This window comes from Diplotaxodon limnothrissa, linkage group LG7 (genome assembly GCF_057381915.1).
Source record: "Diplotaxodon limnothrissa isolate DT_005_m linkage group LG7, D_limnothrissa_male_GT1.1, whole genome shotgun sequence".
NCBI classification, from domain to species: Eukaryota; Metazoa; Chordata; class Actinopteri; order Cichliformes; family Cichlidae; genus Diplotaxodon; species Diplotaxodon limnothrissa.
The window spans coordinates 10,829,230-10,854,501 of record NC_140602.1 but is presented as its reverse complement, the minus strand read 5'-3'; the positions used below and the strand labels follow the sequence as shown (position 1 = coordinate 10,854,501).

Genomic DNA, 25,272 nt, shown 5'->3' with positions numbered 1-25,272 from the left:
TTGGTGGTATAGTAAACAAGGTCAAGGTAGAGATTCTTCTAAAAAAAAAAATTTTAAAATCCAGCGATTCCTTAAGTCTGATTAAAAAAAAATTTGGGAGTTGTTAGTATTTCTGATATAAGACAATGTAATGAGAACACTGATGAATAGTAAAAAAAAATCTTTAGAAATCCCTGATACAGGAGGCATGTGAGTATTACCAGCACTGACAGAGTAGAGTTAAGATTACATGTCTGCAGATGAACTGGGAATAAAAGTAAGGAAAGCATGTTAGAGAAACATGTAGCTAACTATTACTATTACTATTACTAGTCTGCTCTTTCTGATTGAAGAAACCCCAACTGAAACCCAATTTAAATTTATTAAACTGGATTTATAAGGCAGAGTTGAGTGTATTTGTGTTTGGGTATCATGTCACACTCTTAACCTAAAGAGAATAACTGAATGTGACACACTAATAACAATGACTATGTTTAGTTACTTGTTTTTTGCTCTTTCTCTGCCTTGACTCAGGCAGAACTGGCTCCTGAGTCCTAACCCAGGAATGGCCCTCACTGGACCAACTGCCAGGGCTCCAGTCTGCTTGCTGCTGGTTCTCTTGTATCTTCGCACAGTCACAGGTGCAACCACCTCACAGTCAAGCCAAAAGCTTAAGTTATAGGTCACACTTAATGAAGCTTTAACCCCCTGTCTATGTGTTCAAGTGTGTGTTTGTGTTTGGCACAGGAATGTCAGGCTGGGGTGGATGTTTGGACGGCCAGAATGTATCTGCAGCAATCAAAGAAAACACAGTTTGGGGAGAGATTGTTGCTGAGTTAATGGCTGACACCACAATGGAGGGAGTGCAGTGGAGCCTAATTGGAAAGGATGCACATTGGTTTTTCTTGGATGGAAGCAACATCCGGCTCAACACGTCAGCTGACCGGGTGCTTGACAGAGAGGTAATGGCACTGATAACTGAGCTGTCTACAAGGCAGAAATATTTAGATGTGTAATATACTTTTTGTAGTGGCCTTGAGCCACACTAAGGAAACTGTATTTGGAACAAACACATGTTGAACCTCACTATCTCCTTCTTGGCCCAAACCTAACCTCTCTTACTGTCATCCTCTTACATCATGGCAACTGTTAATGGGTCAGCTAGATTATCTCTCTCTCACACCAAGAAAGTCTTTCAATGTGCTGATCACTCATTTAAAACAAAAAAAATGAGATAAACAACTTCAGAAGGAAGAAGCTATAATATTTATAATACATATAACCCCAACAATCCTGAACTTAATAAACAGAAAGAAATGGGTTGATCTGTGAACAAATGACATGATAGCATCACACAGTTGCTGCAGATTTGTTGATTGTTGTACATCTATGATATGATATGAATCTATCTATGATATGAATCTCCTGTCACACTAAATCCCAAATGTTCTCTGTTGGCTAGAGATCTGTTAGCTGTGGAGGCCATTTGAGTGCAGTGAATGCACTTTCATATTCAAAAAACTACATGATTTTAGCTTTGTGACATGGTGCATTATCCCGCTGGAATCAGCCAACAAAAAATGGGTCTGCTGTGGTCATAAAGGGATGGAGTTGGTCAGCAACAATACTCAGGTAGACTGTGATATTTAAACAATGATCTGTTGAAACCGAGGAGACCATATTGTGCCAAGAAAATACCCCCCACACCATCACATCACCATCACTAGCATAAATTACTGGATCCATGGTTTCATGTTGTTTTATATCAAATTCTGAATGTCACAGCAGAAATTGATAATCATCAGATCAGGCAACGTTTTTCCAATTTTCTGTTGTCCAATTTGTTAAAACTGTGCAAACTGTAGTCTCAGCTGACAGATATAGGTGTAGTCTGCTGCTGTAACCATCTGCTTCAAAATCCAGCATGGTCTGCCCATTCTCCTGTGACCTCTGGCATTAATAAGGGATTTTATTTTCTTCTTTTTTATTGTTGACGCCAGACCAGCCCATCTGGCACAGACAACCATGCTGTGTTCAAAATCAATTAAATCACCTTTCTTCCCCATTCTGATGGGATTGGCTGATTAGTTTGTATTTACAGGCAGCACCTAACAAAGTGGTCAATGCATAAATCTCCACATGTGTTTATTTTAAATATGCAATTGCTGCAGTGAAAGAAATGTTATAATTTCATACTTTATAGCATTAAGTAATCCAAATGCAGACCAAATCTAAGTTATATATTATATAAATCATTATAGAATGGAAAGACTCTTTACATATTTAATAATCAACTCAAAAACTCAACACAAATCAGCTTAAAAACTATGATTACAACAAGTCTATTCTTTTAAATTGATTTAAAATCCCTTTATACAAATTAATGTTTCATGTTATTAGACAGGTATTGAGCTCACATGACTCTTATGTCCTGTTTACTGAATAAAGAGAAGTGGCCTAAATTAAGATTTGAAAAATAACCCTGAACATCAACAGAAGTTCAACAGAACATCAACAGAAGTACTAACCAGGCCCAACCCTGCTTAGCTTCTCTATAAGTGTCTTTGATGGACTCTGGTTACAAAGTTTCTGATTTGGAAAGGGACTCCATTTGAAATGTGTGGTTTTGACAGCTATGTTTAACAATGTTATCATATCACTGAATGAAAAGCTCTGCCTGTCGCCTCTTGTTTTACATCTTTTAGGCACTGGGACCCATCCTAATAGCTGAATTGACATGTCATGAGGATGGCATCCTTCTGGTACACTGTCTTCCATCATTTTACTCATAATTCCTCTTTGTATCATTCCAGATTCAAAGCTGAATATATGTGTGTCTTTTTGCTGTTATTTTAGAGTGTTTACAGCGTCCTGGTGAAGATTCTTAATGAGAATGATAATTCACCTGTGTTTCCAGAAAACACAGTCCAGACTCTTATTATCAGTGAGGTATAGGGCTTTCAAAAATACCCGCACGCAAATCTCTGCATGTGTATATTACAATAAAAATTCCACTCCTGCTGCCTCAAGTGCTTCTCTGTCTGTCTGTGTTTTCAAGCTGACTGCAGTGAATACTGTGGTATTTACTGTCCAGGCCACAGATGCCGATAATGACAACATCATTTACTCAATTGACCAGGCATCCGTAAGTTGTATTTTTCTACCTTTTAAATAAAAATTGGAAACATAAACAAACAATTTATCATTGTTTATGTATTTGTGTGTATTCCACAGCCTGATGCTGAATATTTCAAAATTGATCTACCAAACAGTGGAGAGGTGGTGCTGGCCAAGCCTCTAGACTATGAGACCAAAACTGTGCTTACTGTCACCATCTATGCCTCAGTATGTACATTTATTTAATTTATATTTCTTTGATTCTAATCACGTGAGTAATTGTGCAAATATATACATATGTTGCTAGATTGTTTTTTATCCCAAAAAATAAAATAAAAATACAATCAAGATTTGATTCACTGGTTCTCCTGATTGTAAGACTGTAAGAAAAGCTTCACTGTATTTCATGCTTCATGACCAGTGTAATATATTTGACTTGTCTTTATTTCAGGAAATGAACACTGCTGAGCACTACAATATCAGCACCAGTACCACCATCACTGTCCAAGATGGAGATGACCAATACCCACAGTTCCTGCCCTGCACGTGGCTTTTCCAGGAGACTAATCAAATCTGCACCAGCCCTGTGTACACGGTCAACGTCACTGAGGGGGAAGAGGTCAGGTGCTAAACCCTCCCTCACAGATGGCACACACATGTCATCAGAGCAACACAGTGCGTGGCTATCAGTCGCTCAGAGTTTGGTAAACTTAAAGCTGACGAAGTCCAAAATGTTAGTTTTAGCAGATCAAAACACCCAAGATAATGCTCTGAGCTTTATTTTCTTAAAAAACAAAATAAAGGATATTAAATTTAAAAAATGATGAATTTCCTTTATTTTTTTATTTAGATTCTATCAAAAAATTTTATGTTATCTGGCATTTTTGTAATTCCCTGTCACAGTTCAAACAAGACTCAGATCCAGTGGCTTGGTTACTACTTTATTAGAGCTGATTTGAACAAATATGTATAATATTGCAGGACATTTTGTTGGACTTTTCTCCTGGTCCCATTCATGCAGTGGATGGAGACAGAGGACTCAACTCTTCACTGAGTTACACCATCCTGTCAGGTAAGATAACCAGCAACACAAATCAGTATTTAAAAATGTTCTGTGTTTGTATCTATAACTGGGTTTTTCTGGGTTGCAGGAGATGATGATGAACATTTCACGATGGACAGGCTGACAGGTGAGACGAGGCTCACTCGAGGGGTGAGAGACAGGCTCATAACTCCACTGCTGTGGCTTCAGGTCATGGTAAGGCTCAAACACACTGTAAGTGGCAGGTTTAAAATGTATGACGTCTTCTTCAGTACCAATCTCATTACTGTGGCTTTTTGTCTCTATGTCATTCACCCAGGCATATCAGGATAACGACCCCAGGAAGTATTCTGTTGCTACAGTGTTGGTCCGAGTTCTGGCAGCGAACCAGTTTTCTCCAGAGTTTGACAAGCCTGAATATCGTGGCTTTGTAGTAGCAGGAAAAAGTCCAGCCTCTCTGGTCGATACTTACGGTAGCAAAGCACTAGTGCTACATGTACACGACCAAGATTTTAACCAAGTATGCACTGTGACATGCACAGATACAACCATGCTGCCGATGGTCAGTGCAGTCTGTAATGCGTCACCTTTTTTCTCCACAAACTCACAGGGTTTCAATCCAATGATCTACTTCACGTTCAATCCCACATCCAATCACACAGACATCTATCAAGTCACACAGGAGGGTCTCCTGATAGCCAAGACCAGCGAACTCAAACCAGAACAGGAATATGTTCTGGAGGTGAGCCTCGAAACTGTACAGGCTACAAACCTTATGTTGTGTTACTTACATTTAGCACTTTTTAAACAACCGTTTGAATTGAATCACACATTACAGAGAATTTAAATAAAGTAGTATAAAATAGTTCATATATATTCAATAACATTGTCTTTCTATACTAAAATTGTAGAAACACAGTAAGAACTGGTGGGGGGAAATGTAACCAATATGTAACAATGTAAAATCAATTGGCTAAAATATTACAACCAGTGTCTCCCTGTAGTTACTAATAACATAGGCGAGTTTATATTAGGTCTATGTGAATCATGTTTTCTGTGCTCCACTTGCCCTCTGTCTTCCACGAAAGTCTCATAAAAGATGCATGTAAATAAGATAATGATGCCATTAAAATACTTTGCAGGTTATGGCTGTAGATCAGGAATCAGGTGATGCCACGTTTGCTACCGTAGTTGTGGAGGTGTTACCTGAAGGGCAACCAAGTAAGGTGACCCATCTGCACACTTGTATACACTGCTGATTGCTAATAATCCTGCAGACTAAAACAGCCTCTTCATGTTTTACTTTGTTTGCCCCAGTCCCCTATGGTCCACTGCGAGGTGATCACGTGATCGGCTGCACAGTGGGTAAAGCGTTGTTTCTGAGCATGGTGTTTATGACTGCACTTGGATGTGTCCTGTCTATACTGATGTGGCTGAAGAAGAAACAGAAGGGAAAGAGAGGCCCATTGGAGAGAGGCTGTGTAGCACAAGGCAAACATCCCAATGTCGTAAGATAATTTATGACTAAAATATTTACTAAAATTAAAATTAACATTTTTTATTTGTCTGAATGTGATCCAAAATATTCTGCCATTTACTCCCACAGAGCTTACGATGGTTCCAGCTGGTGAGTGGTCTCTTGTTTGTTTGTTTGTTTGTTTGTTTGTTTTGTTTTAGAGTTATCTGTATCCTCACCATATTTTTTTCCTGTAGTAAAAACTGCTTGTCCTTTTAATGTTACCTTTATAGCATATTTATCTTCTATCCAAAACCAACTAAGGGATTTAATTACAGTTTTACATCTGAACTCTTCTAATTCTGCTAAAAGTAAATGATCAGGTTTTACAAAACTGAATGAATAATAAAATTCATGTAAATACAAGATACAACTTCCTCACTAGTTCCAAAATTTCCAAACCCATCTCATGGCCTTCATCTGCAGATTTAACTCAAACTTCCTATTACAGAATAACACGCACAAAAGGTGTGGTCAAGAAATGTCACATGGACCCTGCTTGTCGAATCTACTATTTCTAATGTTAAAGTTTATACAGTATTTGAATATTCAGAGTACTTTATAAGTCTGTGAGACTCGAGGGCAATCTGCATATTCAAATAATCTTGCTCAGGATGATTTGCTTGCACCGTCTTTGTATCTCTGTGCAAAAAGTAGCTTTATTCCTCTGTGTGTTGATCTGATGAATGTAATCACTCCTCAGATGAGTCATCATAATACTATGCCACAAACGGAGGAAGTACCCTACAGCAGTGAAGAATATGGAACTTACAATCCTTCCTTCAGCTTTACTGAAAACCCAGGAATCTACATCCAACAAGGATGTACCCCCTGTCAAGAACCGACCCCACCCACAGATACAGCTGTACCTGACACCAGCTCCATCCCCACTGAAACTGTAACCTTTGACAATAATGTTTCTACACCAACCAACATATCTTGCATTTCGCCCACTTTTACAGCCCCTGCAAATGTGAGCCCAACAGATAAAACTCTGGGTGCTGCTCCACCCAACGAAACCCCTGGTATCCCACCAGAATCAAACCCGGAGTCTATTGAGGAACAATCTAACATCAGCCCAAGCCCTGAAACCGATGACGCTGATACAACTCCACCTGTAACATGCCCGGATATGCAAACAGGCTCCAATGATGATCTTGTTGACCCAACAACTAGCCCCTCCTCTCAATCCAGTATTCCATTCAGTCGTACCCGAATCGCTTCAGCAGAAATTGACAAACCCTTTCGTAAATCTTGCGTGAAGACGCCCTCATATTCGCCTTTATTGTCCACATCCATCCCCAGGCAGACAAGCACACCCCCACCCACCCCAGAGGATGTCCCTTTAAAGGCCACATTGGTACATATAGATACCTCTCCCACTGAGACGCCACCAGAAACACCAGAGCGAACGGCGGTAGCTCTGAGCACAGAGGTGTACCAACCCTCTACGTCACTGGATGAAATAGAATCAGAGCGTCTCGACGGGACAGCAGACAGTAGCAGTCATCCTGAGGAAAGAAGGGCATTGACAAACTCGGTAAACACCCAAGATGACCGCAGGGTGGGGGAGGATGATGATGGTTTTCTGGGAGATGAAGATGCAGACAAGAACAGTGAGGGTGAGTTGGAGTCAGACGAAGAAGAGCTGCTGAGAGTGATGGCTCGTTGTAATCCCATTTTTATCACATTTAGTAAGTGATGTCACTATGATATCGCAGGCGGGTGACAGAAGATGGCGCAGGTAAGACGAAGATGGAGAAATCATGGAGAAACAAAGAAGCACTAAAGGCTGGCTCTGCTGTTCTGAAGGCATAAATGAAGACTGGGTGTATACACAGTGCACTTGAAGGGCCACATCAAAAAAAGGCCTGCATGTGTTTGCACTAATAAGCTACAACATTAAAACCAAAGTGCAATGTTCTCCTTGGAAATCTTGAGTCCTGTTGCTTTGATGGTGCCACTCACCCAAATAGTTGCATAGCTGCAGATTAAGGAAACCTATCCAGTGAGATGGCACTCCCCGGCAGCATGGCCTCCTTAAGCAGAATGATGCTCACAGAGGCTCCCACAAACATGACAAAGAGGCTAAGTTAATGACTTGGACTCTTCACATACTAATCTTACTGAACATCCGTGACGTACTGAAGACCTGGAGTCAATTTTTCTGAATAATGTTTCAGTAACACAAGAGGAACCTCCATGATATTTTGACACATGGTTTGAAAGTTGTAGCTTATTAGTCTATATGTAAAACAACATGTAACGTGTAACATGTAGCATGAAATACACCATGCTGATCCATTCATAACACATACAGTAGTCATAGTCTAAATAAGATAATAAGGATACCATGAAAATGCAATACAAATAAATAACACACTGTTTTAAAACAAATGTAAGCATAAATTGAGATTTTGTTGTCCAAACATTTCACACTAACCAAATATACGAGTTTATCCTGAATATGATGAAATATGTGAAATATACTTCAAAAAGATAAATATACACAAATCTCAGTGAAAAGTGCTGCTAAAATTCCATCCAGACTGAATATGGGGGGTCGGTGGTGTTGCTGTGGGTGTACTAGTCACAAGCAAAACACTTGCTGTAATATCAGAGGACTATGTAAGGCTAACATTTAAATCCACAGGGATAAATGCAGCTCCAGTTTATGTACATGTTGTAACAAAGAGCACAACACATACTTGATAATGATCGTTTATCAGTAATCAGAATGTTCAAAGGGATAATCACAGCAAATGTCTGATTTTCTGGTCACATTCCAGTCAGTGACGTCTTTTTGCAGCTGTTAAAACCCCAGCAGCTGCCATCACATGACACAAGTACAAAATCTACATTTAAAGTCACAGTGCAAAGCACAGCCACATTTGAAAAGCCACTTACCTGTGCATCTAAGGTTCCACAGCGTTATGAATTTTGATGAGAAGAGATTTACACTTATGAATGTACTTACTTACAGCATAAAATTAGTATAAAATATGTGTACATTCATCACGGAACATCAGTTTGAAATCAAAGAGAACAGGGGAGCACATGTTACAACAGGCATGGACACATCTGAAGTTTTAATCTCTCAGTATTTCAAACACTCAGCGCCATCATTACCCAATCTGTTCATCTACTCTTAAAGGCTCCATTCTGATGGACCTTTTCAGATCTATGTCAACATACACTGCATGTCAGTGGGAAAAAAGCCAAGGAACTTCTGTAGATCTTTATCAAGCTACAGAACCGGAGAAACTATTTCCTGGTAGGAAAATGGCTTCATAAACTGTGATGTGGGGGGGGGGGGGGGGGGGGGGGGGGGAGAAAGAAAAAAAAATTCTACAACCACAGGGACTGTTCCTACAGTTAGCTATACTGAATGCTCTTTTAATTTAATTACAGAAGCTACTCGAGCACAGGAAGCAAGCTTTGAATTTTCCAAACAGTATTTTAAGGACTTACTTGCTTTTTCTGATTTGACAGGACAAAACTGAACTCATTAGAAAGAACTGCAAGCACAGCATCAGGCAAACACTCATAAACTGGTTGATGCAATCTCTACAGTGAAAAACGCTGGTGGCAGCCTCATGCTATTGGGCTACTTCAGAAATAAAGGCAGGTCAGAATTGGCCATAGTTTAACTTTCAGCATAGCGTGTCTAAAGATACGGTTTCAGTTTTCGTTGTTAAAGGCCACTGACAGATGGTTATAGACACTAGAAATCTAAAGATACAAAAGGTGAAAGGTTGTGCATACTACTGATTCTTCCTTTAATAAGTTTGTCAGTGTAGCAGGCAGCACTCAGTCTTGAATATTCTGCAGATGAATCCTGTTCTTCTCACATTTTTGTACATCAAAGCAGAATAAAAAAAAAAAAACATTTTTCTGTAAAAACTTAAAGGTTAAGGCTCCTAATGAATAGCATCAGGTAAGTGAATGTGAATCTAAAGATCACAAAGACCTCAAAAGAAAAGAGCTTCTGAATAAATTGTTAATATTCATCACGCCCTATTCTGAATAGTTTGTGACTTCGCCGCATTCATTAAATACTGTGTGCATTCAGCTCAGTTCTGACACTTTTGTATATAAAAACACCAACATTGGTATTATAGTGAAAGGGAAAATGAATGTCTGAAAAAGAAGGTGGAAGGAAGACAACAAGCAGGTCAACATTCTGAACTGTGTTTTTCCTTCACTGTTAATACGAGCACTGATATTTTTCAGCTTCCACTTAATATGATGAAATGTTTTATAAGATTATTTATTAGGAATGTGAAGTTTGTAGAAGACAGTAACTGAGCAATTGGTATGTTTAGCTTTCCAGAGAATAGCTGTTATACAGCAGAAAGCTTCTGACAGCTTAACCAACACAAAAGAATAAAGAAACCAAAACACTCCTTTTTTAATTTTTTATTGAGACTTTGTTCTCAATCACAAAAACTGGACCTGATTGTTAGAGTGCTCACTTTGCTGAACAACTCATTTACAGTAAAGTCACTAGTGAAAGGCTGTTGCTGCAGTGAGCTTGTAAAAAAAAGTCATATATAATACCATAAAAATTATTAACAGTGGTTATAAATGCTAGTAGTGATAGTACAAACATGACAAACATATCTGGGAAAGAAATGTTGAAACGTCATTTTTTTCTAAACTAAATTGCTTACAAAACAGGACAAAGATTTTGGTTGGCACACAAATTAGTTCAGCTGAATCAAACAAAACTGTAACAATAAAAAGCAAAAAAAACAAGTCATCAAGAATACAAGTAAATATGTACACACGGATTCACATGCACGCACACGCACTCACACTAATGAGGTGATGAGATAGAAGAAAGGAGGCAGCATTGAGGACGAAGCATCCATCAGTCCCTAAATTCATCTGTATTCCTTCAGCTAACACGAAGCACGTCGGTTGGGATGTGCAGATTTTGTTAACGTGGAAGGTTTAGGCCCAGCTTAGCAAACAAAGCCTGGTCCAACTGATGATACTGTATTGCACTCGACCAAATGGTCTCCATTGCCACTGGAATTCAACATATACCTCCTTGTTACAAACAGCTGTTACTCCAGCATCACAATAATATGAAGAAATGAAAAACAAAGTACAAGTAAAGTTTAGTTTGAGCCCAATTACAGAGCAATGGTACAAATTCTGCTTTTTGCTTCAGTCTAATGCACTACAGAATGACATGCTGTGACAAGCTGCTCTGTAGGCTACAAACTAAAACTCTGTTCCATGAAGCATTTTGCAACAAATCAAGGCTATGCAAAGAAACTGTCTTCTCAAAGAAAATAATATCTGATTTGTCCTTTACCTGACATGGGCAAAAAAAAAGGTAGTGTATGGAAGCAGAGCAAAGGCCGGCATTATATATCCCAATCTGAGGCATTGCTTAACATGAGCTCACACTGGCCGATGGTGTGCAAGTTGCTTAGAATGTTAGTGTGTGTGTATGCAATGGGACACATTCAAGAATTCAAATAAATTATTGTCTGTGGCGTTCGATTAGGCAAGCTCATCTTGTTTAAAAAACACTCCACGGCTAAAAGGTGGCACACAAGAAGAGCACACAGTCTTTGGAGGCAGGCGGATTTTAGAACTCATCGTGTCGAGTCAGCGCCTCCCCGAAGTCGGTCGCCTGGCTGCCCACGAACAGGTCATACTTATCCACAATTTCGGCTTTGGTGAGATGGCCATCCTGACAAAAGAAACACAAGAAACCATCTGCTATAGGCATTCAGTTTGTCCTATATGTTTGAACTAACACAATGGTCTGCCTTTCAAGCTATTTTAAAGGCCTCCAATTGAGTTTTGATTACAGATACACCAGTATTTTCTGAACACTGGTATGAGCTGATCAGGATCTTGCTGACTGGTCTGGTCTCGACTAGTGTTTGGGATCACATTTAACAATTTACTAGGTCAAGTCAATTTTGCTACATATTCAAAAACTTAAAAATGTTATAACCAGTGTGGGCATGAGTCCACTTTCACTTTCTATACCTAAACTCACGGTGCAGATAAAAGTAAAGTCACAAGGAACAAAATGAAAGAAATAAGTAATTTTGACATTTTACAGTACTCACTTTGTCTGCATCAGACTCATAGACCAGATGCTTGGCCTCAGCCTCAGCGTGGTCATAGTCACTGGGCAGGATCCAGTCTCTGGTCTCCTCCTTGTCCATCTTCCCGTCCTTATTTTTGTCTCTGAATTCAGTAAACTGCTCCCTCTCAGTCTTCACCCACTCAGGTTCTGAGGTGTCTCCCTCCTGGTTGTACATGTCACCTAGACCACAAACAGACAGGAACACATTGACTGATGAAGCAAGTGCTAGAAATGCAACGTGGCCTATAAAATATAATAAAACTTAATATGTGTGTTGGTTTGCTTCCTCCAATCACCAAAGATCGTGTGGTACAAACTAATAATGATGCTGGTAGGCTGTCAGAACTCACCTATGTACTCATCCAGGTCAATTAAGCCATCTCCATTCTTGTCAATGTCTTCCATAGTTTCCTTAAAAAAAAAGAAGAAGAAAAAAAAGTACATAGTGAGAAAGGATAAGGAAGATATCCAGTTGGTCTCAGTATGTAGCACCTTTGTGAGTGTGTCTCTCACCAGCACTACGATGTCTTTCATGTGGTCATACTCCTCAGGGTGAAGGAAGGCTGTAAACTCCTCCTTGTTAGCTTTCATGTCATTGTCCTGGTCAGCCATTTTGAATCTCCTCTCATCACGAGCCATCATCTGCCTGTAGCTGAAGCCATCTTCAGGGTCGGGATCATCTGCGAGTCAGAAGACACAGCATTTTTCAGTGTGAGTCCAAGAGTGGCAAAGTACATTTGTCTATAAAAATAAAGCTAACGTATGAAACGAAAACTGTCTGCCTCTGTACCCAGAATGTATCCATAAGTGGCATTCTTGTATTCCTCCCATGACACCACGTTATCCCCGTTGAGGTCATGACTCTTCCACTGTCGATCCACATCATCATAGATCCACCTCTTCTGTGCGTGCTTGATCCACTTCTTCATTTCCTCAACAGTCACGTAACCATCTTTATCCTCATCTATACGCTCAACCAACATGCTGGAAAGAAAGAGCAGAAAAATTAGAAAAGGTTCATTTTTTCCCCCCCTAAAGTTTTGTCATCTCAGATAAGCATGATCAAAACAAAATGTACCACAAGAATTACTTTTTCAACCAATTTTGGGATTCATTTGTATCTGCATAATTCCTCAAAGTATTCAGGTAATTACAAACATCCCCCAATGACTTTAAAAAAAGAAGAAGCAGAAGACAGTGTTGTTACCCGAGCCTCTCCTTGCTCTCTTCTGGTGTGAGCTGGTCAAAAGTCTTAGCCTCTTCCTGTCCCAGAAAGGCTTCATGGTCATAGTCAAAGTTCTCAGTATCATCGTGCTCTCGGCTGCTGAGAGGTTCATCGTGGTGCACACGGTCCTTCTTGTCTGTGGGTTTGCTGGTGGCGTAAACCACGCAGAGAGCAAAACACATGATGAGTGGCCGCAGCTCCATCCTGTGCACGTACAAGCACCGTCTAGAGCAGGAGTTTGGAGGGGAGAAAAAAAGTCACCAAAAAGCCATTGTCATCCTCCTAAACCCATTTCTTTATCATGGCATGAAAGCATGCAGTCAGTACTAATCCTGTCTTTTGATTTCATTCATTCATTGCTGGTTGCCAGTATATGACTCAAAGGGCAGCCAAATACCACGAGTACTGCTAATCTTTCACAGCTTATGCAATACTTTATTTGTTCTACTGCTGCTTTCTGGAAGCTGGTGTTCCACACATTGTTATTACCATAATCTACTCGACAGTTCCCAGCATATTACACAGTCACTCCACACAAAGTATTAAACCAAAACATGTTAATGGAGCATGTTTATTGTCTTTTACTGTACGGCGTAAAGCTTGGTATACTTAATAAACTGGCAATTGAGTACAGATTTCTCTTCAAAACATGCTGCATGATCTTTTGCTCCAAACATCCACAGATTTGAGCTTTAAAGCAAACTTATGAGATTAAGCTACCTGTTCACATATCTAAAAGACCTTTGTAAGTTTACCTGGCAAAAACACACCTAATAACGGTTTTACAGAATTGCCGGGTTGCTATCCCATATATTCTAATTTTTGGTCATTTTATCATCCTGTGATCAAAAAAGCTCACCATTATACTGGCTTTAGCGTGGCAAGTGATATAATCTTTTTTTTTTTTATCTCGACAACTTAAATCTTGCCTTTTTTGTATTAAAGTTAGAAGCAACAGTTTGTGACCGTTATTTCTAAGACCGTTACCATCCATACCAAGGTGAGGCATTAATAGCAGACTGGCTAACCCAGGATACCGCTAGTTTTCCCCCCTATTAGTCTTGCAATTTAAAGCGCTCAATGCGGATAAGTCAGCACCATCATAACGGACCACTTTAAGTCACTATTGGAGAAATACACTCTATTTCTTTTAGAGATTTTACCCAATTTATTTTGAGTACTCACCGGTTTCTTCTGCAAAGTTCGTCGCTGTAGCCTTACGTCCGCCCCTCGGAAACACACCCATGCACTTCCTGTGCTAGAACAAAAATCAACCAATCAGGTTACGAGAAGCCGAATGCGATGTCGCTTGTTCATTGGTCCACTTCAAGAGAGCATCGTTGATTGGATTGGCCAAGAACCGCCACGTCCTCAAAGGCGACAAAACACACTTCATTCATAAATGCCACTGTCAAAAAAGCTACAAAACCATCACATTTTGCCTAAACATGTCGCTTATTATTTAAATAAATAAATACATTAATTATATATTTTTGTATAGTATTAATGTTGTTACATTTTATTGATTCCAAGGGGAAATTCATTTGTCAAAGACAGAGGCTACAAAAATGAAGAGAAGCTTGGCTAATACATATTCAGACGCATAAAAGAAGCAGTCACATAAACAAGCACAAGTAAATAGAAGTCGGTTTTTTTCGGCTTTTTTATTTGTTTAAAAAATAAACTATTTTCTACAATTATACAATCCACAATTATAAACTTGCTAAGTGTAGCCAAAAAGAAATGAAAAAGAACAAAATGCAATAAGGCCTGCAATTACAAAAAAACAAAACAAAAAAAAACCCTCAACCCAGTGAGAGCAACTATTTAATCAAAAATATGAAACCACTCATTTTTACCACTATATATTGTCATCAGAGTATCCAACTATCCATTTTTTTCTCCACTTTTTGAAAACAGGGTCGTGGGATGCTTGAGCATATCCCAGTTTATAATGGAGGCCAGAGACTCTGTGGAGAGTTCACGAGTGCATCACAAAGCCAACAGACAACCATTAAAACTTGCATTCAAACCTACAGCCAATTAGGATCACCTAACATACACTTTGGATGGTGGGAGAAAACCGGAGCACCTGGTTAGAACCCACACAGGCAGAAAGATTCAAACATAGGACCTTCTTGCTGTGAAGCAACAGTGCTCTTCCAACTCTTAGTGCCATCCAAATAGTAGATTTGATCAGAAATATGAAAGCCATTATATTTTAAATCATATACCCCTCTGAATTCTTTATATGTTTATGTAGCTCATTGGAGAAATAGCAATTTATACTGCCTGTTTTGTCTTCCTTTGCTCAGGAATTTTCATTATTGTAAATTCTAAGCTGACCCAGTATCTGTATGTCCATCCTATGAAGATATGATGAGAATTAATATACATGACAACCTATGACAAATTCTGTTTTTTATTCGGGTGTGATTTAACTACATTCATGTTTTGCATAAAATATTTAACAACTTATGCATGACATTTGCCGACATAGAGGCTTAGTATAAAAAAGGCAACAATTACACATTGTGTAAAAATAACAGTAACTCAAACATGTCTCCTGGTTAGCTCTGAAGTGTAATCTAACTGGCATGAGTTTGTTTTTCTTACAGAGTCTCTCAGAGCCATAAAAATTAAAGTGTTTTATGTAACAATGGGAGCTTATGGCACAGCAAAGTCTCTATATCTCAGCCAACTGCTGAGTTATCCAAATCTGCATTGTCCCCATCTTCTTCTGTCTTGTCGCGCAGGTTAACATTTTCTCCTTGACTGGATTCACAGGTTGTGTCCATCTGTTTCCCACCATCACAGCTTCCTGTAAGACAGACATATTTGGGTTTTTAGCATTTTATTTTCCAAAGTTGATTCTTTATCAAACTGCAGATAAAACTGCAGGTTGTGCTGATTAACTCCTAAAAGTATACAGAGTTGTATCAACAATGTTAGACGTGATCATCTATGTTGCACTGCACTGAATTTGGGCAATCAGGCTGACCTGTGCTTGCTTCACCCTCTTTCTTCTCTGTGAGAAAGATTCGTTGCATTTTCAGTTTCTTCGCTGTGTGGCATAAGTACTTCAGATCTAGACCACCAACTCCTTTTCCTGCAGACAAAAACAAACAAATAAAAAAAAAAAAACCAACTTAAGTACTTAAGTAAAACCACTGAAAAAGTTGTAGTAAATTGGTACCTTTTCCTGGTGTCTCCTCAAACAGCACACAAGTTCCCAAAGCATCTTTAAAGAGGCAAAGATAACAAAGATTTAAAAAACAACAAAAAACTTCACAGACAATCAGCCAGCGGCACCCACATGCTCATCTATTAATGGCTTATATTTCCAGAACAAACAATCTGTAATAGTTAATCAGATATCAGACTAGAAATGACTCTTTGGAACTAAGAAAGGACATCAACATGAATAAGTATCCTCGCAGGATGCAAACACAGCAGGTACAAGCAGTTTGAATCTTTTTCATTTTGCAAGATTTCTCACCTTCATATTCTCCTGCAAACACATACGGTCCAACTTGCATCATGGGTCTGTCGCTGTCAATGTCCTTACACACAAAAGAGAAAAGTAGATTTATGAAGCTACACTGGAAGCAATTAGGTTTCTCTTTTCTCAGTACAACAGAATATGCTTCAAACTCACCAGTATCTTGCATGTGCCCCCACTCTTGGTCAGAAAGTCATTGTTGATTATACCAGAGAGCTCCACCACAACAATCTGCTCCTAAACAGAGCAAAATTATTGATGCTTTAGAAAACATAAAAGTGCATTAGAAAAACAGACTCCCCTGAGAGTTATTTTTCTTTACGTGTTTGTGTTAATTATTAAATACAAAAATACACAAAAGTCAAATTATCTGGTGTGATGATTGTCCCTTAAACCAGCACTTGGGAAATGTTACGCTATCAAACGGCTCTGTATCCTCATGTGCAGTTGAGCTAATGCGGTAGCTTCAGGGGGCTACATCGAATGGGAACTACTAGTAAATTGGTGGCATTTCATACCTCCTCTTCCCATTCGTCTTCCATGCTGAAATTCCTGTAATGAAAAAAAATATTGTAGGTTATAATTTATGTTTAATTAAGAAAATATATCGAGCTAAACCGCTACTCACTGGCTTAGTAATGTTTTGACAATTTCCGCGAATGTACGGTGGCCGAGAAGAGCCTTTCCAGCGTGTTTTGCCGGGTAGCGCTCAGTTACAAGTCCGTCCATCGAGGGGCGGTGTTGCTCAGTTTTGCAGGTAAATTTCAGAGCGGAGCTATTTAATGAGAACTGGAAATTTAATGATCAGGACTTAAATCTGTCTGTTTGTCTGTGTCTTCTGCCAACAGCTGAGAACTCTGAATCTAAATATTGGCTACCTGTAGGCATACTCATGACCTCCATCTGCCATTAGTGTTATTAATGCCCTCCTGTTTTGAGGCCATGGTCGACATGGTGATGAGATGAGATCAGGTGAGATGAGATGGAATAAGATGATACATTTTATTGATCCCCAAGGGGAAATCCATCTGTCAAAGACAGGGGCATAAAAAAATGAAAAGAAACTCAGATCTCACACATATTCAAAAACATAAAAGAAACAGCCACACAAACAAACACAGTTAAATTAAGAATAAAAGTGGAGTGATATTAAGAACTAAATGAAACACTGGAGGTTTGTGACATCAACAAATGCTGCAACCCCTCAGGAAAAACATGAGCATCTCAGTGTTTTTAGGTTACTGTGCAGAAGTGAATGGAGGCATACTAATACAAACGCTTCAGAAGCAAACATCGAGCTGAAAGTGTGCTGTCCAAAATCATTTATATGATTAAAGTAAGAAATATAAAAATGCTCAGAAACTGCACCTAATAGCCATATTAATTTGCGGACTGTGCTCAGTTGGAAAAGGACAAATGCTCACCAGTGGAACCACGAAGCCTAAAAGCTGAAATGTTGTTGTTGTTTTTAACACATCTGCCATTCAGTTGACTCTGACTTCTTTTGTATATTTTTGTCCTTAGAATGCTCACCTGGATTTAATTTTGTTGTAACATAATCATAATGAATATTATATGTATTTGATAACTACAATACATTTGACGTGCCTGAAATATATAACAATATTTAATAGCCAAAAAGGGGGAAAAATGATACTCATTGATCTCTATGGGAAAATCTCTTTTTCCTGGCTACCCTCTGCTCTGGGGTCAGAGATCAGGGTCAGCTGAGGGTCAGCATTATCGATGCTGGTTGGGTTTCATCATTCCACTTAGGGTGTCTAAAGAGGACTTCTTTTTTCTCACAGAGTCCTCCATTTTAACTCCTTGTGCCTATATACTATCAAAACAGCTGCAGAAAATAGAAAAATGTGAAATAAATTTGTGCAAATCTACTCAATTAACTATAAGTGACAAATAGCTCCTTACACATTAGCAATATTAGGTCATTATTTGGGTAAATACATTTTTGAATTTTGTTTTTCACAAATCCTCTTCCACTGAAAGCCAGGTTAACATCGACTAAGAGAAGTGTAGTAATTGTTAACTTGTTTTAAGTCGGCACATCGGCTGGTGTTGGGGCATTAATAGTAGATTTAGGGAATCTTAGGAAGTCTGGGGATTAGATAGCCTACTATATTTAATCGCACAGAAACTTCACCCCTGCAAAATCCTTATTTTTAATTTTTGTTTGCATTTATCATCTATACTGATTTACTCTGGAAGAAAATGACTAAGTTTGTTCAGGTCTGTTATACAAAACTAACAATTCATTGTGAGGCCTATTTTATTACTGTAACATTTTGTAGCAGAAACCTAAATTTTTGTTTTTTGTAAGTTGCTGAGAAATACAATTTTTCTCAACAATATCCATCCAAGTTTCATGAATCTGATCAAGTCTCTTTTTAGTGAAGTTGTTCACGCACCAAGAGTGTTTTCCGTCTATAAATACCTGTGCAACTGGAAAGGAGACTGAAGCTGGCTGAACCTCACCCTTAGAGAGAAAAAAACAACAAGATTTTGAATCAAAATCAGGCAAAGCAAATTAAAGCGGGGTGGGGGTGCAAATCTCCCATGTGCCTTCTCCCTCCCCGTTTCTGGCCTATCATCTATCTCTGGACCATGGTAGGGGTTGTCATGTCGACCAGCCTACTAGTTACTATGACAACGGCTCAAGGGGAAGCTCTTGCTAGGGAGGTTATTGCCTCCTTGGGGATGTAAGAAGGACAGGGGGAATGTGAGCGCAGACAAAGAGACACCCAAAAAGGCAGGAGTGAAAGGTGAGGTCAAGCCAGAGTGTGTTGACTGGAAGTGTGTCTGCATATGAGGCAGTTTACATTTATAATCCCACAGTACGGGACAGAGTGCGTGAAGGACTAAATCAGTGTTGTCCCACTGAGCCTTTGGATGTAGTACAAAGTTTCCTCTCTCTTGGAAGAGGCCCGAGCCTGTCCATACATGATGCATTACACTTCCTTCTCAGTGCCATACCCTGGGGCAGAAAGGGGCGGAGGTAAGTGAGGGAGTGACATTAAGGACCCTCCAAGGTGTCAGATGGGTCCCCAGCTTCCCCCCATATTTTGTCATATAAATGTCATAAAGACAAGTTTGGAGTTGTGGAGCTTTTGCTGTTCCTTCTGCCTGGGGGGTATCACAATGGTTAATTGCCCCATTAGTACTGACAGGGTAAATTGGTGGAAGGGCTAACTATATATTACAGTGAAAACAACAAACCCCTGGCATACACCTGAGGGCATGGGAAGCTTGGCACATTTAACATTACAGCCTGTGCATACTTGAGTGTTTAGGCAAAAGATGGGATGAGTGTGAATTTTGAATGTACAATCACACCAGCTTTAATACATTATTACAACTCTACACTTATATCTATGGAAATGAACTCAGTGGCAGTCACAGAGAGCGGCGCTGCTTTCGTCTGTGCTGGATCGACGTACGTTCAAACCGATGAGGAAAAATATTCTATTTTTTTCTATTTTAAAAAAACCTTTTAGATGAGGATCGCTGTTGAGGTGGATTGTGCCCAAAAGCATACAGACATGTTCTCCTCACACCGAGACAGACATCAAATGTGTTCGCCCGCCTTTCTGTTTTAATGAAAAACACTTGCAAATTCAATGCAAATGAAAATCTATATTGATAAGCAATACCAGTAATAACAAAGATCATTTGAAGGCCTTGGAGTCATTACACAAGTCTAAGGTTTGGGAAATTTGACTAAATTCAAATGGGCTATGTATCTGAAAATGTCAGGGAAACATATTTCCCTTGTATGTTTTGTTCTTACAGGTTACTCTGTTACATTTATAAGAAACAAACATCTGACAAACTAAAATCAGTAAAAACATGAATGTGTATGAGCAAACAGAAACATTTCCAAACAGCATATAGCCACATTGCAAAAGCTTCAATTAACATTTTATCTCTCTCTCTCTCTCTCTCTCTCTCTCTCTCTCTCTCTCACACACACACACACACACACACACACACACACACACACACACACACAATGTCTGGCCTAACGTTATGAAATGATAAAATAGTATACTGTCACGAACAAATTGCAGAAAATCCATGCTGGCACTAAAACAACTGATCCATCCACGATTTTGCTGGAGCTCATTCCAGCTGTGATAGGGTGAGAGGCGGACTTCACGTTGGACAGGTCGCCAGTCTATTCAGGGCCAACAGATAAAGACACAACAATTCACACCTGCGATCAATTTGGAATCACCAGTTAACCTAACACGCATGTTATTAACCATGGAGACACGAGGGGAACATGCAAACCACACATAAAAAGGCCCCAGCAGGTCGGTGGATTCAAACCCAGGACCTTCACGCTGTGAGGCCACGATGCACACCACACACAACAGATCTGTCACTGGTTTTTTTTTTTATTATTTCTATTGTGTGTGTATATATATATATATATATATATATATACACACACACACACACACACTATCACGTCTTTTTTCAGGTTTTCGAGATTTTCATAAACAATTACTAGATGTACCAAACGAAGGCCATTTTTTTAGCAATGTCTTAAGTGACCAATCGAGGACAACCAAGAGAATCACAAATAAAATGTCAGTGCACTTAAATCTAACACAGGTAGAAAAAATAATTATAAAAAATTTATATTCATGACTTTCCTATTCCGATATGACCTAATAGTGCGGTTGCTTCACGCAACAGTGAGCTGACAGAAACCTATATTCATTTAAGCTTCTGTGGAAATTCAATCAAATATGAGAATCTACAGACTGTTTTATATATGGACTTTTTTGCAGGAAGACTAAGGTTTGTGGGGGAAAAAAAAATGTACAATTGTAAAATAAGGACGAGATCAGCTCTGACAAACAAAGCTCAGAAAAGAAATAAAAGGGAAGAAAATAGATGCTATGGATCTTAAATTTAAATGCGGTGTTCACCTTTTAAAATATGGACGATCGACAGATTGCACATCCAGCGTGAAATTCACAATAGTATTATCATAACAATAGATTTCGGTGGCGAGGATGGACGGCCGGACTGGAAACAAAACCCTGCTTGGCTAAAGGTCTTCTGTGATTCTGTGACAGCAATGGATACAATAATTTAGCTTTAGCCTAAATATATATATTTTTGACTTTTTCCAGAGAATTTTTCTTTCCAGTAACATCAAGCCAGTGTGCCAAACTCGAGTCCACTGCTTCGACTAACCTGATCAATCCAAAAAAAAGAAAAGGATGAAATACCTTATTTCTCAGCCTATATCCAACCATATAATAGTTTTTTTTTCTTTGTTGACCTAAGTATACATTTTAGATCTCTTCAAGGCCTTCAGTTTTTCACAGTTTTTAACTTTTACGAGCCAAATGATCGCAAACAGATTTAGTAAAATAGTGTAATTTAGGCGCATGGCATCATGCATACGTTTGGGCGTCTAACCTGTGCTTTATCAGGCACAAATGTCAACAAGATATCTCTAAAACAATCCTCGAGGGCCTTTTGGTGTGTTTGTACCAGTCTTCACAGTGAAGCACAGTGACAGCGTCGCGTTTTGCGGCAGGTTTTCCATTTTTGCACATTCGTAAAAAACGTCTGGATTAAATGTTTTTTGTTGATGTGGATTTTAGTTCGCCGTTTTTATACTTTACAGCATTCCGATGTGTGTTTTGGTAGAATTACATATTTAAAAAAAATTCTGCAAAACTGTTTCCTTTCTAGATATTTTAAATGGGTGGATTTGTTTCTTAGAATCCATCTAAATGGATACGCCTATTGGAATTTCCAGCAGCGACACACTAGTATAGAATAAAATGTAATGTTTCGGCTGTAATCTCATACTTTTAAAAAAATATTTTCCTCTCCTCGTCTTCTCCTTGCGTCCCCGGCAGCCTCTCCCCCCTCCCTCCGTCCTTCCTCCCTCTCGCTTCTCTCTCGCGGAATCCTATTGATCCAAACGGGCTAATTAGCGGTGTCTGCGCAATTACGCACATGCGCACTGGGCGTAATCTCAGCCATTTTTTGAAGGAAACTAATTAGCAGGAATAAAGAGCCAAGTGTTTTTCCTCCCACAGTGATCAGAACTCATTCTACCTCTGGAGCTCGCACAAACCCCTCCGTCCCCCCATCTTCTGTTTACTACAGCCTATATGTAGCTTTAATTACACTGTTGTTTGGTAACAACTTGGACCCCGCTGCTCTCTCTCCCTCTCCCCATTTTTTTCTCTTCCTGGCTCCGTAAAAACGCAGAGGATCATTCATAAGGAATGAGTGGACTCTCTGCGCGATTGTTTTCTGGACTACTACACATTCAGCGTGCGGAGCTTTGTACCAGAGTCGCTGCAGAAATGTAAGTGTGTCATTTGTTTACGATGTTAAAGGGAGCTGGAGGGACGCGACTCGGCGGTGGGGAGGAGGGGATGTTTGGTCAGTGTAGCCTCTAATTCTCACAAATCGAGCTTTTGTGCGTTAGGTCACCTGTTACTGGTTACTGATCACTCTCGGCTTTTGATGAATCGGGCTAGGATACACTGTAAACAAAGGCTGAAGTAGTGTGGGAGCTGATGGTTGGTCAGTGGCTTGACAACACAGAGACGGGGAGTGAACTATTCAAGCCACTGCCCCTCCGGTATTCTCCCAACAGCCCGGCTACTGTGGTCCCAGATTAATGCTAAAATACCAGTGCTTTTACCTTGAGACTGCGAGGAGGTCGTTGGCTTATGGTCCACCGAGTCTTCACGTATAAAAATCAGTATTTGTCCATATCCAACTGTGTTTATCCAGGTCCCACACGGGCAGACAAAAGGCATTTTCCTAAAGTATTGCTTCACAACTCTTCTCTCTGCCTGTTTCTCTCTCCTTCTCACACCCCTGCTCTCTCTTCTCCCTTGTAACACACACAAGCACACACTCGTGCACACACCCACACCCACACACCAGTCTAGGGAATCCGGGAATACACTTTTTGTTGTATATTTGCACATGATTTTTATGTTGCAACTTCTGTTGCGCCACAACTACAGCAATAGGCCTGTGCATGTTGGATTTCAGGTGTTACATGTGTGCTTAATTGACATCACCACAATTAGCAGCACAAAAAGAGGTACAGGCATATTAACAGACAGAGATGCACACACATGTGCACAGACAGACAGACAGACAGACACACACACACACACACACTGTTAAATGATGGCTTCCCGCACTTGATCGATGAAGAGCCAGGAATGCTTGTATAAATAGTTACATTGCCGATAGACCCAGGTTATTGATTGCAGTGTAAATGAAAATCTTTATCAGATTAGAGACTGTTCTCAGCTGCTGGCAGGCCTGCTTGGTCCCTCAGCATTCTCTGGCAGGACAGTGGACAGCAGCAGTGGGCAAGGGTCTGTGGCCTGTGACATAAACACAGTACATTAAAGCACTATCAGGGTGCCGATATGAGCCATATATCTTAAAGCTGCAGAGAGGGGGAGGGGGTGGCTACAGGAATGAGAGAGAGAAAAGGGGTGTTTAAGGAGGAGGAAGAGGGGGTTGGTTGGTTGAAGGAGAAGGTGAAAGGGTAGATTAAGGTCTCTCCTTGATTAAAAAAGGTCAGTAATGAGATTGTGGGACACACGCAGGCTAACAGAGATGTATCTGTCTTAGATGGCATTCATCTGTCATTCAGAAACTGACGAGGGGAGAAAACCTATCCATTTTTAAGGAAGTATCTATAGTGATACGTTTTTATATAAAGTGAATTAGATTCATTGTGAAATTTTATTGCTCTTTTTTATTTTATTCATTTATCTTAAAGTATGATAGAACGTTATAGGCCAGTACTAGCTTTATTTCAAAGTAATAATTACAAAAGTAAAGTCTTAAATATGTAGATTTAATAAGATGTAATAAACTGTTTGAAGTATTCATTTTTCAGACATGCCTCTGCTGTGGATTACAAATGAATAATAAAGCTTCAGTTTAATAAAAGCAGGGATTTATTATTTATTACCCTCTAGTATTTATGTGCCTGGGTATTTCTGTAGCAACAGAGCTTACAGGGGATGGAAGCAATATAACAGACCCAGACTGTGAATAAGTCAAAATAAAATCCACGGCAATGCAACACCACAAGTAAAAACTGCTTCGAAAGTGACCACAGATTAGAATTTTTTTTCTTCACAAATTAGAATTAATACGCATCTAAAATCAGAAAAAAGAAAGAGATTCAAGTACATATTTAGCTGTGTTCACTTCTTGTTTTTGTGCTTAATGTGCAAAGTGTGTTCTCAGTGTAAAATTCGCTTGTGTGCTAGACGATGATCCCGTATCCTCATATTATTTGCGTCCTAGTGTGTGCAGCAGAAGATACAGAGACTGATACACAGGCTTTTAAATGTGTTCTTTTATCTGCTTTTATCTAAGTGTGGCAATTTAGACGAAGCCCTTTAGCTCAGAAGCATTCAGTTCTTTATTTAATCCTATCCCCTGAGGAATATTATAGACCTCCTGCGTAGCCTTTACCCGCATTCCTCTACCTAGTTTAGCGCTTGTGCTATTGATTTTCCCATTAAGGGCTAACGCTAACCCCTGGGTAACCAGCCTCTGGATTGCGCACTGTGAAGGCTCTATCGAACAGATGCTATCCAGGGACCCTAATCAATGCGTCCACTGTTATGCAATAATATTTACATGACATATGTTGTTCATTTTCTCCTCTCTTTTTTTATTTCACTCTTCTGTCTCTGCCTGTCCCGCTCTCTTCTTCTCTTCATCTGTA

General features: G+C 39.5%; 3 protein-coding genes across 3 annotated transcripts; 1 reads left to right on the top strand and 2 right to left on the bottom strand.

Moving 5' to 3' along the window:
* The first annotated feature begins 544 nt into the window (after positions 1–544).
* Positions 545–7,356, top strand: LOC146627812 (uncharacterized). Its single transcript, XM_085357377.1, has 15 exons — positions 545–620; positions 727–941; positions 2,685–2,741; positions 2,836–2,928; positions 3,038–3,124; positions 3,214–3,324; positions 3,548–3,715; positions 4,078–4,168; positions 4,248–4,354; positions 4,458–4,658; positions 4,749–4,880; positions 5,281–5,359; positions 5,456–5,646; positions 5,745–5,765; positions 6,358–7,356. The coding sequence occupies exons 1-15, from the start codon at positions 545–547 to the stop codon at positions 7,354–7,356; spliced, it is 2,628 nt and encodes an 875-aa protein (XP_085213503.1).
* A 2,710-nt stretch (positions 7,357–10,066) lies between these two features.
* On the bottom strand, positions 10,067–14,237 carry calub (calumenin b). The gene is made up of 7 exons (XM_085357376.1): positions 14,183–14,237; positions 12,980–13,222; positions 12,563–12,756; positions 12,286–12,452; positions 12,123–12,183; positions 11,753–11,952; positions 10,067–11,364 (listed from the first exon to the last, which is right to left on the bottom strand). Exons 2-7 carry the CDS (start codon positions 13,198–13,200, stop codon positions 11,260–11,262), a joined length of 948 nt encoding a protein of 315 aa, XP_085213502.1. The 5' UTR covers positions 13,201–13,222; positions 14,183–14,237; the 3' UTR covers positions 10,067–11,259.
* A 1,329-nt stretch (positions 14,238–15,566) lies between these two features.
* On the bottom strand, positions 15,567–17,159 carry gtf3c6 (general transcription factor IIIC, polypeptide 6, alpha). The gene is made up of 7 exons (XM_085357375.1): positions 17,128–17,159; positions 17,018–17,051; positions 16,656–16,736; positions 16,497–16,560; positions 16,194–16,238; positions 15,999–16,106; positions 15,567–15,818 (listed from the first exon to the last, which is right to left on the bottom strand). Exons 2-7 carry the CDS (start codon positions 17,039–17,041, stop codon positions 15,691–15,693), a joined length of 450 nt encoding a protein of 149 aa, XP_085213501.1. The 5' UTR covers positions 17,042–17,051; positions 17,128–17,159; the 3' UTR covers positions 15,567–15,690.
* Between the last annotated feature and the right edge of the window lie 8,113 nt (positions 17,160–25,272).

What these genes read in the sequence shown, in the direction of transcription:
- LOC146627812 (XM_085357377.1), top strand. Translation starts at nt 545, where the DNA reads ATGGCCCTCACTGGACCAACTGCCAGGGCTCCAGTCTGCTTGCTGCTG. An exon ending in ACTCAATTGACCAGGCATCC is followed by an intron (nt 3,125 to 3,213) that starts GTAAGTTGTATT and finishes TGTATTCCACAG; the next exon opens with CCTGATGCTGAATATTTCAA. An exon ending in GAGTTACACCATCCTGTCAG is followed by an intron (nt 4,169 to 4,247) that starts GTAAGATAACCA and finishes TCTGGGTTGCAG; the next exon opens with GAGATGATGATGAACATTTC.
- gtf3c6 (XM_085357375.1), bottom strand. Translation starts at nt 17,041, where the DNA reads ATGGAAGACGAATGGGAAGAGGAG. An exon ending in GGGGCACATGCAAGATACTG is followed by an intron (nt 16,561 to 16,655) that starts GTGAGTTTGAAG and finishes TTTGTGTGTAAG; the next exon opens with GACATTGACAGCGACAGACC. An exon ending in TGAGGAGACACCAGGAAAAG is followed by an intron (nt 16,107 to 16,193) that starts GTACCAATTTAC and finishes TTTTGTCTGCAG; the next exon opens with GAAAAGGAGTTGGTGGTCTA.
- calub (XM_085357376.1), bottom strand. Translation starts at nt 13,200, where the DNA reads ATGGAGCTGCGGCCACTCATCATGTGTTTTGCTCTCTGCGTGGTTTAC. An exon ending in CACTTATGGATACATTCTGG is followed by an intron (nt 12,453 to 12,562) that starts GTACAGAGGCAG and finishes TCTGACTCGCAG; the next exon opens with ATGATCCCGACCCTGAAGAT. An exon ending in TGACCTGGATGAGTACATAG is followed by an intron (nt 11,953 to 12,122) that starts GTGAGTTCTGAC and finishes TTTGTGGTCTAG; the next exon opens with GTGACATGTACAACCAGGAG.